The 14,898-nt window shown below is 42.9% G+C and overlaps 1 protein-coding gene across 4 annotated transcripts in view; it reads left to right on the forward strand.

Annotated features, from left to right (window-relative positions):
* The window catches only part of kiaa1549la (KIAA1549-like a), a 100,012-nt gene that overhangs the window by 25,969 nt on the left and 59,145 nt on the right, over positions 1-14,898 (forward strand). For 3 of the 4 annotated variants that reach the window (XM_086208551.1, XM_086208552.1, XM_086208553.1), the window contains exons 2-3: positions 11,767-12,423; positions 14,750-14,898. The exon at positions 14,750-14,898 is cut by the window's right edge and continues 631 nt beyond it. In XM_086208551.1, coding sequence (XP_086064677.1) covers positions 11,767-12,423; positions 14,750-14,898 — 806 coding nt within the window. Of the gene's footprint in view, positions 1-11,766; positions 12,424-12,584; positions 13,324-14,749 lie in introns of those variants that run through there. The other variant, XM_086208554.1, reaches the window with a different exon arrangement.

The following is a 14,898-nucleotide window of genomic DNA, read 5'->3' on the forward strand; positions in this document are numbered from 1 at the left end:
ATCTGGCAGGCTGTCAACAGGGCCGTCCTTGTCGTCGTGGTAGATGTCATGGGTTGATGTTTTCTATTAACTGCACCAAAGTCAGAACAAAAACAACCTCATTCTGAAAAATACCACAAAAAAAACGCCGCCTTGTTGTTGTGTAATACTTGTGTTCTGTGTGAAAGCACTGCATTATTGAGCTGCAAATTATTGCGCCGCAAAGATGCAGCTGGTGTGAAAACACAGAAGAACAGAATAGCAAATTACCTTTTTCAAAAGCAAGATCGACTCTATCTCTCCATCCGTCCTGCTCTGCCTTCCCTGGCCGTCTGCTCACAGCCTGGGATCTTCCACTCTTCCCACTGCGCCTCTGAGGTTTCACAGAGGGAAGCTGAGGGCATCATTAGAGAAATGAAAACATCCACCTGGACCCTTCCCCTACAATCTGATGAAATCAAACCTCATCACCATAGGGCCTCTCATCCCAAAAATAACGAGCCTCTCTCCAGTCACCCACCCCGGACATGGAAGTCTTTGCCAATTTCAGACCCATTTTAACCTGCCATTTCTCTCAAAGGTGCTGGAAAAGACTGTTGTGCAACTTCAGGATCACCTACAACCACGCGCCCTGTATACAAAACTCCAGTCAGGCTTCCACCCATGCCACAGAAGCGGCGCTGGTCAGGGTCCACAATGACCTTTTGATGGCAGCTCATGCAGCTGATGAAAGTGCAACATGACTAAGATATATTCTTATGTCATTATTAGTGTTATGATCTCTTTAACTGGTTAACTAACAACATTACCACCCTATCAAGCAATGCATAGACTTGTTCAGCCTTCTCTGGAAGCCAAGTAGGCAGCAGCAAGACATTGCCAGGTGCCTGAGAAGAAGCAAAGCGCTGGAGGGGGCAGCCTGCCAGGCACATAGATAGAGGACCAGCTAAGCAATAATAGACCTCTCAGTTTTGTTTTGCTCGCTGGCAGCCTCAAGCAGCCTACAAGGTGATATTATTATTACTCTGCTGCCAACCTCCAGACATGGCCGGAATGCAGTGTAATAATAATCAGCCACAAGGTGTTTGACTCCTGTATTTATGTTGACCGCAGCAAAGCTGTTCTAAACGGACCAAATATCTCTGCGTGGGTTTTTGTCTCTCCACACTTCTGTTTTCACTTCCATCCAGCTCTCCGAAGCACTGGCTTCATTTGAACTCATTTTAGATAGTTTTTATATATTTGCTGCAGTGTCATGTTCTTAGAATGACGAATGTTGAAGACCACTTGTTCGTATTTAACGGAAGAAAACGCCCTTCAAATCCCTTTAGAAGGGGGACTCTATCGACTTTTTTAGAGAGAAGTCAAGGATGCCGGAATGAAAATCTGAAGACAGTGGGGCACTCTGGGAGCGGTGGTTTAGGAGTGGAGGCTTTGCTGCAGGAAGTGAACGGTTGTATTTAGTAGCCTCAGAAGTGGACATGAAAGAACAATGAAGCATGCGTGAAGGCGTACAAGTTAAAAAAAAAAAAAAAAGGCAGGACTTGCCTCCACTGAAGAACCACAAAACCGTGTTACCTGTTAGTGTTATTGCATTATGACAAAATAACGGGTTGAAATCATTAGCGATGGCTCATCTGAAATGTGGCATTTAAGTTGTTTTCAATTCAAACAGTGCAATGTTGCAGCCCTGTATTGTAGGTCTTCATCTCGACCCGGTAGCTGACGAGTCAGGGGCTAAGAGAGTGAGCGTGTGTTGACTCAGGTAACGCGGATAAGCATCATTAAATCCCTCTGAAGAGTTCGCTTCAGTTTCACCGCTCCATCGGCACTCCACTGAAGAGAAACTAGTGCTTCATTGATTAACTCATCTGTGAGAACCCCCCCCACCTGCGTCTCAGCAGACAAAGATGAAATAAAGGACGGTTCAACTCTGTTTCACCAAAACACACGTAGTTTCCGCCCCGGGACTGAGGTCCCCGGTGGTGTGGTAAGCAGGATCTTCAGCATTCACAGTGTTTTCCAAACACATGGTTACTTGCTTTGCGACCGTGCAGAACAAACAGAGCAGGTTAAAAAAAAACCCTCCAAAAACCTTCTCGGCCCAGCTGATGTTACGTGTGAACACGGCCCCAGTGTAACATGACACCCCGGTCATTGTGCACATTATTCAGTATCTCCCCACTTGCAAGTGTTCAGATCTTAAGTAGGCTGTGACAAAAATGTGGTCTGGAAAAGACCAAACCAAACAGAACAATTCACTGCCATACGTGCCTTGCAAATTTTTTTTTTTTTATAAATATGTGTTTCCTATCAAGTGTTAGTCACTCTAAAAACTGGGTCAAACGGATGTTCCGGGGTCAGGACTGCGTCAGAGTATCACGTAGCTTAGCGACCACGGAACCTGGGATTATGTGGTCTTGTTGTATTGTTACCTGTCATGTTGTTGTTTTTTGGTTTTTTGTTTGTTCTTTCTGCAACAGTGCAACTCTGCCTTGAGAATACAGGCAGATATTGAACTAGAATTCCTCCAGCTGCACATATATTGTCAGTCAGCTGTCTGGATGTCAGGGGCAGTGAATAAATCCTTGTGGAGAGAGTGTTATTTCATGTGCGATGCTGTGCTGTGCGGCTCGGGGAGGGTTGGGTATTTTGATGTAGGTCACTCAGTAGGAGGGTGAACTCGTGAGCTCTCTGGCCTCTCACATCAAACAGAAGGCCACGCTGCCCGCGGTCTAAATAGGATCCTCAGCTGACACTAACTGATTAGTTTTATTTACAAATCCCCTCTCAGCCCTCTACGCTTCCCGATAAAACCCGTCCTTCATCGTTTTAATGTATTCTCTCTTAGGCTTTGGTAAATAATTTCAGATGAAAGTAGATATTTTTCGTCGCTAGTTCAATGCAGCCAGCTAGGCATTGTTGTTCCCCATTGATCATTATTTTTTGATAGATTGATAAAATATTCATGGCCCCATTTATCATTTATTTTTGAACTGTTGCCACATTGTGTTAAGCCATCATATGTGTATTCATCCTGCCATCAAAACGTCTGATGCAGCCTCTTATCATAAGCTGTGTGAATGCAGGCCACTGATGCGACTATACAGCCTTAATCTGATTTTAGTGAGGCGCTGCTGTGGTTGATTGTCATCATATGCTGCCTCTTTGTTGTGTCTGCATTCGCAGATATTCAGTCCACATGTCAGTGGGTTTTTCCTCTGCACTTGACAATTAATCAGACTGTATATTCTCACACGAAAAGGTCAAAGTTGCCGCGCGGGTCACTGCCGTCACACCACCTTCATCATAGCTCCTCTTCGTCACAGCTGTGTTTCAGCCTCATGTACTACAAACAGGACAGACGTCACATAGGACAGAACACTGTTTTTTTCTTTGTCTATGGTAATGGTTACCTTGGTGACAGCATCACTGTGGTTGCTGTGGAAACTCAGCAGCAGAAGCAGCCTTGCTGTCAAGCTGAATGGGGTTGCTGATTTACTGTTACCTCAAATAGCTTCAGTCCACTCCTCTGCCTTGCTTCTTTTCTCAACCTGATTGAGACGGCTTTGATGGCCTCGCCTCTTGTTTTGATCTGTTAGACTGATGGGTTTTTGTTCGACTTACTCATTGTTTCTCCCTCAGTTTGATCAGGATGATGTAAACCCCATAAATCTGTCCTGAGGAAACAGTTCAGTTTTTACTATAAAACATATCTGGAATGCGGAATGGCGAAGAAAAATGGGTCATTCGTTTAAATACCAATTTCCCCAAGACTGCCTACCTTGATCGATTGGTTCTTTGCAGCTTGAGGGGGGTCCGTCTGTCGCTGCTCCCTCTGGGTCAATCGAACCGAGAGCCGTGATCAGATCAAGCAGCTGGAACACGTCGTAGACCCAAATGGTGGAATCCACCAGTCATAGTGACACATTACAAGACACTGTTATTTATTAAAAAGCACAAAAACACTCAAAGGATGAACCTCCTTCATGGAAGCTAACAGGATACAGAATATGAACACAGTATAAAATCAACACTCATTTATAAATGTTCTTCTCAACCACCAGAAATACATCTGGGTCCAGATTCATTCTTACTCCTTTTGTAAAAATACAGCAACAAATTCCATCAAAACATGCTCAACTTTTACATTGATGCCGACCTTCATGTTGAAAGTAGCTGTGGGGTCACAGGTCCACAGCACAATCAAGATGATTTTTGAAGTCAAAACTTTCTTCTTTGAACCGTTTCAGATGAATTCATGGAATCTGGTCAAAGTTCCTCCATGAATAAGGTTTAAATCATTTAATAGTACCCAGATTGTAAATATTGTTTTTGGTAATAGTTAATATCTACAGGAAACTATTTTAAGTGCTCTGAATTGATAGAAACATGGCCGCAAGTGTGTGTGTGTTTGTTCCTTTTTAAAGTGAGTGTGTGATGCAACATGTGGAAACCAAGGTGCTGAACCGTGAGCGGTGTGTAAATGAACCAGACTGGCTGTGACAGTTTCTATACACTCGCTGGCTTTGAAGATAAGGTGGGAGAAAAACAATTGTGAGAGAAAAATCTAATTTGCGTCACCCTGAATTAATCAATTTACTGAATTAAAATGTACTTCTCATTTATATTCACAGTTAAACTGCATGTTGTTAATGTTCCGCAGTCATTTAAAACTCTTCTGAACAAGAAAAATAGCACTTCCCCCTCCGCATCCACTCAATATCAGCACTCCTGGAGAATATCCAACATTCCTGGATCCTTGCTTCCCTGACCGGTAATACACACAAATACCTCCAAGTCTTTTTTCTTGTGATTAAAGACTCGATGGCGGTGAGTGATCATCCCTCAGTTCACCTATCATTCCAGCCATCTATCCATCAGATAATCCATTCAAACAGTTTCCTGTTCTCGCCTCCGCACTGACAGATGGACGCCTGAATAGTTTAAGGAAATGGAAACATGTCCACCCTGTAACACAAAATCTACTGGCTTTGGACCGTCGAGTAGCTCCACACTCCCACTCCAACCACTGAGGCTTGATTTACGGCCCCCAGTCACTCATTCAGCCCCTCATCAGTGGAGTATTGTATTATATATATGGAATTAAATGCATGACTGCTGTTACTGTAATGTAAAAATAGGACTTTACATTTTGCAAAACAGACCTATGTGGGCTCTACCCTGTACATTCTCCTTATTATAATGTTCTCTGCTTGTGTTTAATGCCACAAATATGTTGTTGAATCATTTGCCAGCTGCAGTATTTTGACATCTTGTCATGCATACATGTACACACCTTTGAACAGATTTTGTTTGTGTATTTTTTTATTTTTTTATTTATTTTTTGCTGGTTCTGATCCATGTAGATGACCTGACTCTCCTTTGTAGTGTAGACTAATTAAATCTGGTGCGTTTCATTGAAACATGTTGCCAGGTGCATCTCTAAGACAGCTCTTTGGCTCGCATCCATCCGGGACGCTCAGATCGCCAGCAAGAACTGGCCCCAGGAAGTGACGGTGGAGCTGACCTTCAGGCTCTGTGCAGCTACTGCAGTATACGCATGGAATTTACCTCCCATGTTTAAATACAGGTTGAGCGTAAAATGTCAATGTACATTTCAAATTGGCATCTGATATTCCGACCACATATTAGGAATCTAAATGTTTACTCTCTCTCGGTTTAAAATGTTTTAAAACCTATAACAGCAGCAGAGCTTTGCTCAAAATCTCTGTCATGGGGATTATAATCTGATGAAGGCGCAACATGTAGGCATCTGTCTTTGACGTACATTGATCAGACAGTTCCTCAAAGATTCAATTTAGGAGAATATTCCTGTAAATACCTGGCCTGTTTTATCATTAATTAAATATGCCAGTGTCTGGACTGGGATAGTTGGCAGATACCTCTAAGCAGATACCCCCTCCTCAATTTTCCCTCTGAGCTTCAGTGAGATGAGGACCAGTTGGCAGCAGACAACTGTCACACTTCCTAACCACCTGTCCTGCTAGCAGTCATCTCTGCTTGGCCAAGACTTCCAAGTATACAACACAGGAGTGTAAACATTTAACAGAATATCGTAGGAGCAAATGTTATTTATGGTCAAAAGACTTCTAGTGACCCGGGAAGACTTCACAGGGGTTTGTTGGGATTTCTAGAGAATCGGCTTGGTAGTAGCTGATGATACCAGCTGGGGATGTAATGGTACACAGAAGCCACAGATATGTTCATGCCGCAGTTTGGACAGCATGGAATGACAGAATGACACCAGTACAACAAAAATATAAAAGAGAAAACTCAAATGGATGAGGCTACAAGGTTCTGTGTTCTGAGAGTTTGTTCCACCTAGCACTTTATACTCTTCCCCCCAGGGAGGTTGCAGCTTTTGATCAAAAAAGTCCCACTGGGGACTCACAACTCTCTCTCCAGACAGCATTGTGAAGTACTCCAGCTCCTGTGTCATTTTACTGAGCGTAGCATGGCACTCTGCTAACTTGCTAAATGTTTTACGGTTTCATTTTTCTGGGTGGAGCTTGCTGTTGTGACACCTGGTTCAGCCTAGAGTTCATCAGTTGAATCATCCCATCCACGATGGTTCAAACATGCATCCTTACACACAGAATGAATAATCAGCCTTGCAGTGTGTTCAGTCTAATTATTCTCATCCACCATAACATGACTCTTCCCATAAAAGGAATATAAAAATAAAGCAGGTCAAGCTGCTCCTATCCACTGTTATCCAACCATCCATGCATGCATCTAAACACACGTCCATCCATCCATCCATACCTCCATCCGTCCATACCTCCATCCATGCATGCATCGAAACACACATCCAACCATCCATCCATCCATCCATACCTCCATTCGTCCATACCTCCATCCATGCATGCATCGAAACACACATCCAACCATCCATGCATGCATGCATCCATCCATGCATGCATCTAAACATACACATCTATCAATTCATCCATCAATGCATCCATCTAAACACACATCCATCCATCCATCCATGCATGCATCTAAACACACACACATCCATCCATTCATCCATCCATGCATGCATCTAAACACACACACATCCATCCATTCATCCATCCATGCATGCATCTAAACACACACACATCCATCCATGCATGCATCGAAACACACACACATCCATCCATTCATCCATCCATGCATGCATCGAAACACACACACATCCATCCATTCATCCATCCATGCATGCATCGAAACACACACACATCCATCCATTCATCCATCCATCCATGCATGCATGCATCTAAACACATCCACATCCATCCATGCATCTAAACATCCATCCATGCATGCATCCAGGCATCTAAACATCCATCCATCCATGCATCTAAACACCCACCCATGCATGCATCCATGCATCTAAACATCCATCCATGCATGCATCCATGCATCTAAACATCCAACCCCCATGCAGCTATCGTGCATCTGCCCAACCCTCCATCCATCCATGCAGGCATCAAAACACACACCCATCCATGCATCTAAACACCCATCCATGCATCTAAACACCCATGCATCTAAACATCAATCCATGCATCTAAACACCCATGCATCCATCCATGCATCTAAACACCCATGCATCCATCCATGCATCTAAACACCCATGCATCCATCCATGCATCTAAACACCCATGCATCCATCCATGCATCTAAACACCCATGCATCATCCATGCATCTAAACATCCATCCATGCATCTAAACACCCATGCATCCATCCATACATCTAAACACCCATGCATCTATTCATGCATCTAAACACCCATGCATCTATCCATGCATCTAAACACCCATGCATCCATCCATGCATCTAAACATCCATCCATGAATCCAAACATCCATCCATGCATCTAAACACCCATGCATCCATCCATGTATTCATGCACCGAAACATCCATCCATGCATCTAAACACCCATCCATCCATGTATTCATGCACCGAAACATCCACCCATGCATCTAAACACCCATGCATCCATCCATGCATCTAAACACCCATGCATCCATCCATGCATCTAAACATCCATCCATGCATCCAAACATCCACCCATGCATCTAAACACCCATGCATCCATCCATGCATCTAAACATCCAACCATGCATCCAAACACCCATCCATGCATCTAAACACCCATGCATCCATCCATGTATTCATGCACCGAAACATCCATCCATGCATCTAAACACCCACCCATCTAAACACCCATCCATCCATGTATTCATGCACCGAAACATCCACCCATGCATCTGAACATCCAGCCCTGCATGCAGCTATCATGCATCTGCCCATCTATCAACCATGCATCTAAATATCATCCATGCATCAGGTGATCCAACCCTCCATGCAGTTATGATGCATCCGCCCATCCATCGATCCTTGCATGCATCTATCCATGCATGCGTGCATGTAAACATCCATTCATGCATCCATCCATGAATCTAAACATCCATCCATCCATCTATCCAGCCCTCCACATATCCAACCCTCTATGCATCCATCATGCATTCACCCATCCATTCATCCTGTCCATATTTGCTCCCAGTGGAGGTTCTTCTCTCCTAGTGTCTTGTCACAGGTCTGCTAGCAGAGGCACATATGTTGCTCTCAGCCAGAGCAGGTGGTTAACTGTTGGAGGACAAAACACTGTTAACAGTCATGCATATGGTTCAGTCCCTCCCTCAATCATCCCATCCATTGATCCTTCGGTCATCACGCTGTTCATCCATTCATCCCTCTATTTGTTCATTAAAAATGCTTTTATTTATTTTTTAATTCAGAAAGGTTTACTGTTAAACAAGAAATCATTTTATGAAGTCAAATATGATTTATGTCTTGCAGATATTGGCTGATGATCAAATCTACAAATCACATCATATATATGCAAATTCTTTGTCAGCTCTGATTGTGTGTTCATGAATTACTGTTTAATTTAAGTCTGTGCAACATTATGCTATACAAACACACACTGCAGTCGTGCACAGTTAGAAACGGAAAATTGGTTCTTTATGCAGCCACAACCAGCAACAAATGAATTATGAAGCACAACACTCTATAATATCAATTTCATTTCATTTCAAGAAAGGATTTAAGCTGACTGCAATGACCAACTGCCAAAAAACAACTTATTATTTCTACAAGTGAGAGAAAAATGTCCCCATGCTCTGAGCTGATTGATTTACACAAAGAGGACACAACAGTGTATTAATAAAAATACATATAAACTTCCATAGCGAGTGATCAAATAATGGTATTATTTTGTGTTTAGTCCTTCATTTCCCAAATTTCAGGTGCGCATGTCAGACTCTCTAAGCTAAAATACCTGTTAGAATTAAAAACAAACATTTGTACTTCACATCACATCATCATTTTAGGAAAAACCTGTGGCATTTCCCAGGTGAGTTCACCTCATGTCAGCAGGAATAATACTGACAAAGCTCTGCCACATCACATTTGTTTAGAGCCAGAAGTGAGGGACGACATCCTGAAAACAGTAGTGACCCTGAGAAATATAAATAAAGCACTGACGTCACTGACTTTCCCACCGGGATGCGCCCTCTCATTTGGACTGAGTGGCAAAACAGACTGCATGACTGCCTTGAGTAGTGGAACTCAACTGGGAGGAAGAGGAACAATTTTTATCAAAATTACAGACAACAGGATTTTGACAGTGATCCGAAACAAACAGGGAACCAAAATATTCAAAAATAGAGGTACCAGTATGTAGCTAAAAGGGTACTCTGCTTGTGAAGGGTGCGATTCTGACCTTTTGAAGACCAACATTGTATTTTTGCTGTAACAAATATACCTCTAAGGAAACATTCTTAAGAATATATCAGGCAGTACAGAACTTCTCTTAAAACGTGTACCTGTCCTGTAAGTAAAGAACACAGAGTCCTTTTTGAGTGTGTATACAGCCAGGCATCATATTCCCTGACATTTTATTCTATGTCTCCGTACATAAAAGCAAAGCACACAGCTTTGCTTGCCTGTGTAGTAATTGATTGAATTGATGCTGCTGTATATTCTACCACAGCATTTCCACATCATCTCCTCCTCTGACCTGAGTTCTCTGCTGTTCAATATTCATTTCAGTAAATGTAAGCTGCCATTTTTTTTTTTAAATCCATGAAGAAAAATGACACCTTTTATATAGAAGCCCCACTGCCAACTAGTGTTTTGGCTGTATAATTGCAGTGTGATACAATCAAACCAGCGCACAAGTATAAATGTTCACAACAATGTAGGGTTTTTGAGTCACTATAGGCTGCGTATGGACCCCATGCTCAAGTATAAATCAGGCTTCAGTGCAGGCTCAGATTGTTGTATTTTAGATAAAAACTGTCATCAAATATTTGTGTTTTTGCTGTACACAATCGGAATGGTAATGCAGTGAGTCAGTTTTACTGCTGTAGGGTCACATGAATACACTGTATTGTCAAGTGATTGACTCACTTTTAATGACATATATGATGGGATGTGACACCCTAATAAGGAACAGATTGCTCCGTGGATGTAGTTAACAGCCGGGTGGTTGAAACTCGTTATAGCGAGTGTCTGGAGGATGAACCGTAGCTAAGCCCGGAGCTAGTTCTGTAAAACCCTCTTACTCACAATCACTGCCTTTTAATTAAACAATCCTCCTCAGAGACATGGAGAGCGTGGGAAGTGTGCGACACACATGCAAAGAACTACTCCAACACATACTTACCTCTTATATAGAGAATTCAGCCTGCTTGAGAGATGCTACCTCAGAACAAACGAGCAGATGCAGTTAAGTGTGTCACCCAGTGAGCCAGTCAGACGGTCAGCCTCGGTTTTTTTTCCTGTAATATCTTCTTAAGAACTATGGCAAGGTGCCTTTGAGTCTGAAAGTATCAGGCAGAATAATCGGCTGAGTCTGCCAAACCTTCAGGCTTTGTCGAAGCTGTGGATTGGATGAGGACAGTTCCCATAATGGAGGCAAACAATGACACTAAATGCTTTGACCGAATGCTGTATTTCATTTTTCATTTCCATGTTGCTGACACAACTATGTCGAATTAAGAAAATTAGAAATGAAAAACTGTCACTCCCACAAATATCGCACACAGCTTGACTGGAGATATCAGTCTCACCAGTGTTGATCAGAGTCGTTGCCTATGTTCTAATAAATCCAGCATGGCAAACCACACGGGTCAAGATTAGAGTCTGTGAAATCTCGGCTGACTAGGTTGTTGTGTATCATAACTTGCACTCTCTGAATTATCAAATTTAATTCCCTATGCTTTATCCTCTGAAAACATAAGTGACCTACTTTAGATATTACTATTACTGTATTTCCACATTTGCACCTCTGTTTTAATCCCTTCACATATGTTTGTGCGTGCGTGCATGCGTGTGTGTGTGTGTGTGTGTGTGTGTGTGTGAGTGTGAGGGAGAGAGAGAGAGAGAGAGATAGAATAGAGAAAAAGAAGATACTTGTGTGTTGTCCCCAGAAAGCGGGAAAGAAGTGTGTGTTCTCGTGATGAGTGTGTGAGCAGAGCACTTTTAAATCTGGCAGTTTTACAATTGTGATGGAGGAGGAATAATGATTTGAGGGCTCCAGCTGTGTGTGTGTGTGTGTGTGTGTGTGTGTGTGTGTGTGTGTGTGTGTGTGTGTGTGTTTGTGGAGTGCAGATGAGTTACCAAAGATCTGCAATCCAAAACTAATTAAAGATTGTTGTTTCTCTCTGTTTCACATTTCTTCTTCTTCTCTGTGTGTTCTACAGCTGAATCAGGTCATCATGAGTCAGTGAGGCGGGTGCCCTCCAACCTCTTAGCCACTCTGGGGACAGGAGTCAAGTCGGGGACTAAAGACAAAGATGCGGTGAATGGGAGTGACACTGGTGCTGGTTCTGGACCCAGAGTGTTTGCAGAGGCCAGAACAGCTGTGTGGACTGAGACAGAAGCAGGAGTTCGTGCTGGAGGAGATGACAAAGTCTTTGCTGAGGCTGGAATTGTGACCAGAACCGGGGCCTGGGCAGAAGTCGGGGCTGAATGGAGGCCAGTGGAAACAGAGGCTGGAGGCCTGCCAAGCATGCCCAGGGACTCGGCTGCGTGGCTGGGGCAGCAGAGGCTGCAGACGCTTGGAGAGCCCCAAAGAGGGCAGGCATCCTTCTCATCAGTCCTCAGCATGCTGGCTGAGACAGCAGAGACACCAGCAGCGGGAAGACCTTTAGGGCTGTTATCTAAAGCCGCTTGGGCCAAAAGCTCCTCCTCGGCATCCAAAACCTCCTCCTCTTCCCCCTCCTCTCTTACCACAAAAGCAGCCTCTCCCTCTACTTCTCCAGCCACTAAGCCAGACAACCAGAAAGTCGGGCCTGACACCGTGTCCCCGGGTGACGTCAGCAGCAACTCGTCACACAGCAACAGCAGCATCACTTTGGGTACGGTACATCATGTTTACAGTGGAGCTGTTCAAACTACATCTCTCCTTTTTCATAACTCCTTCTTTATGTTGGTTCATTGCTGTTTGTTTCCATCCGTCATCATTAATCGTTGTTTTGTCACTGTTATTTTCAGCGTTCCAAACGTGACAGCCATTCAACCATCATCCTCATGAACCACCTTCATCATTATTTTATCACCTTCATCATCCTCATCATCATCATCATCATCTGTGTCCTCCTTCTCATCTCCTCCCTCCTCATCACTATAATGTCCCGTCTCCTCCTGCTCCCTATAACCAGCAGGGCAAGAGTCGCATGTTTGCTAGTTTTCAGGAGCCTTATTAGCTTAACAACTTAAAGTGATACTTCACACGGAAAAAATAATTGACCTTTCAACTACTAGTATTTGGCATCTTGAATTCCCAAAGAAGTTTTTTCTTCCCTCCGAGATTTCTTGGTGACTCAAGAATTCAGAAAATTGGAGCTACGTTACTTTACCTTTAAGTGAATGGAGACCGACAACAAACAAGAGTGAAAACCGTCCATTTACAAACCCTCAAATGAATCATCCAGGATGTTCATCACATCTCTTCTATCAAGCCATATGCTCAGTAATACGCAAACATTGATTTCATCAAAAAGCAAACTTACTTGAGCACCTCCTTGAACAAGCGTGCCCAGCTTGCGAATTCGTTTGAACTAATCCATACTTGATCACTACAATGTGGCTATGATTAAGTAGACATCTATATGAGGGGACGTGAATGATGATGTGAACAATGGCAAGACATAAGAAACTACCTTTTATCTGTCAGGTGATCCTTGTCTTACTGATCCCCCTCCTTGTCACCTCGCTTTTTGTTACATCGTCCCAATTACAATGACATCACCAGCAAGGTAAATCCCGCACATTTCTGGTTGCCTCCTACATAAGATTTAACAAAAGCCATCACACTGAATCATCTCACAGTGACAGTACAACGCGTCCTCATCGGTTTATGTGAGGAGAAACTGTGGACCTCTCAGAGTCTGAAAGGATTGATTGCCTCTCTTACACCTCATCGACATGCATCTCAAGTCTCAGACACGAGACGATTTAGATGGATTCAATGAACCCCTGACATTAAAATGTCTCTCTGGTTGACACTTAGAAATTGGATTTCTATTTCCAAGACAGGATTCGAACTACTGCACACTTCATCTTTATCTTCTCTTTCATCTTTCATCTCTATCTTTCAAACTGATAATCTCTGCATCATCTTTGTTCCCTAATCATGATAAAACTGGCAATTCAGTCCCGCTCCGCTTCCTGAAAAACTGCTACTGTACATGTAGGCCTTTCATCTTATGACCCAGTGCTTTGCAGTGTTGTTGTAATTGGGTCTAAGATACATCGCTTGATGTTGTTAAAGGTAGCGTCTGCAGCATATTTTCTTAAGAACCCATTTATAGATTTTTCAAAAGTGACTCTCAATGATCATTTATGGCCCACTTGATGTTTGCGGTTGTGTGTTTGTTAGCAAGATATCTGAAAAACGGATTAGAGTCAGATTTGGATGGAATTTGGTAGGAGGATGGGTAACAATACAAGGAATGTGTGATTCACTTTGGAGGTAATTTTGATCAAATCATTGATCCAGGATTTTGAAGACTGTTCTCGGCTGTGTTAAATGGTTGAAAGAAAGTTTCGACTTTAGTGTTTCAGAATTTTCCATGTAATGGTCGATATCTTTGGAAAAATTGAGATGTATTTTGATTGAATTCATTGGAGTCGTGTCCTGTAAAATATTTAGAGATAATTATTATCTCCTGGAGATGCTATGGGTCGTGTTCTGAATCTGACCCGAAAGACCTATTTTTCAGTGGTTGGGAAAAAAATGTAGAAATTAATTTGATGAGACTATGTTCATATTCTGTGGGGTTTGTGTTCTCTGAGTTGTGTCTTGTTGTTGTTTGGGAAGTTTTTAGGTGTCGGTCCTTCAGGATGTAGGTAGGAAGTTCAAATCTTTTAACTGCAGAACAAATATGGGGATGGATCATGTAGCAGCAACACTGGTAGCACTTCTGAAAATGGCCGAAGAAGACGAAGGATGCTCCAAAACAATAATATAAGAGTTTTGTGTTGGATAAGCGTGAAGGGGGAGGAATCAAGTTTAATGTTGACAATATGCTGTGGATTCCACCTTGAACTGGTCAGATGTATCAGGTGAAAGTATAATGAATTTTTCAGGAAATACAACATATTGCTAAATTACCAGGATTGTTTGTACATGTCTCCACAAGTTTCAGTATCTTTAATCTTTAAATGTTTTCTTACTTCCAGAGGAGTCAGTGAGTAGCCTACCAGCCTGGGACCTCCCCACTGTCCCAGAGTCCCTCCTGTCCACAGTTGGCGACCATGACATCACCCTTCCTGCCAACGTCACCAGCCCTTTCTCCACCCACCAATGGAATACCACTGTGCCAGCGCGC

Source organism: Aulostomus chinensis, chromosome 7 (assembly GCF_037954235.1).
Source record: "Aulostomus chinensis isolate RoL2024-O1b breed Wild chromosome 7, RoL_Achi_v1.0, whole genome shotgun sequence".
NCBI lineage: Eukaryota > Metazoa > Chordata > Actinopteri > Syngnathiformes > Aulostomidae > Aulostomus > Aulostomus chinensis.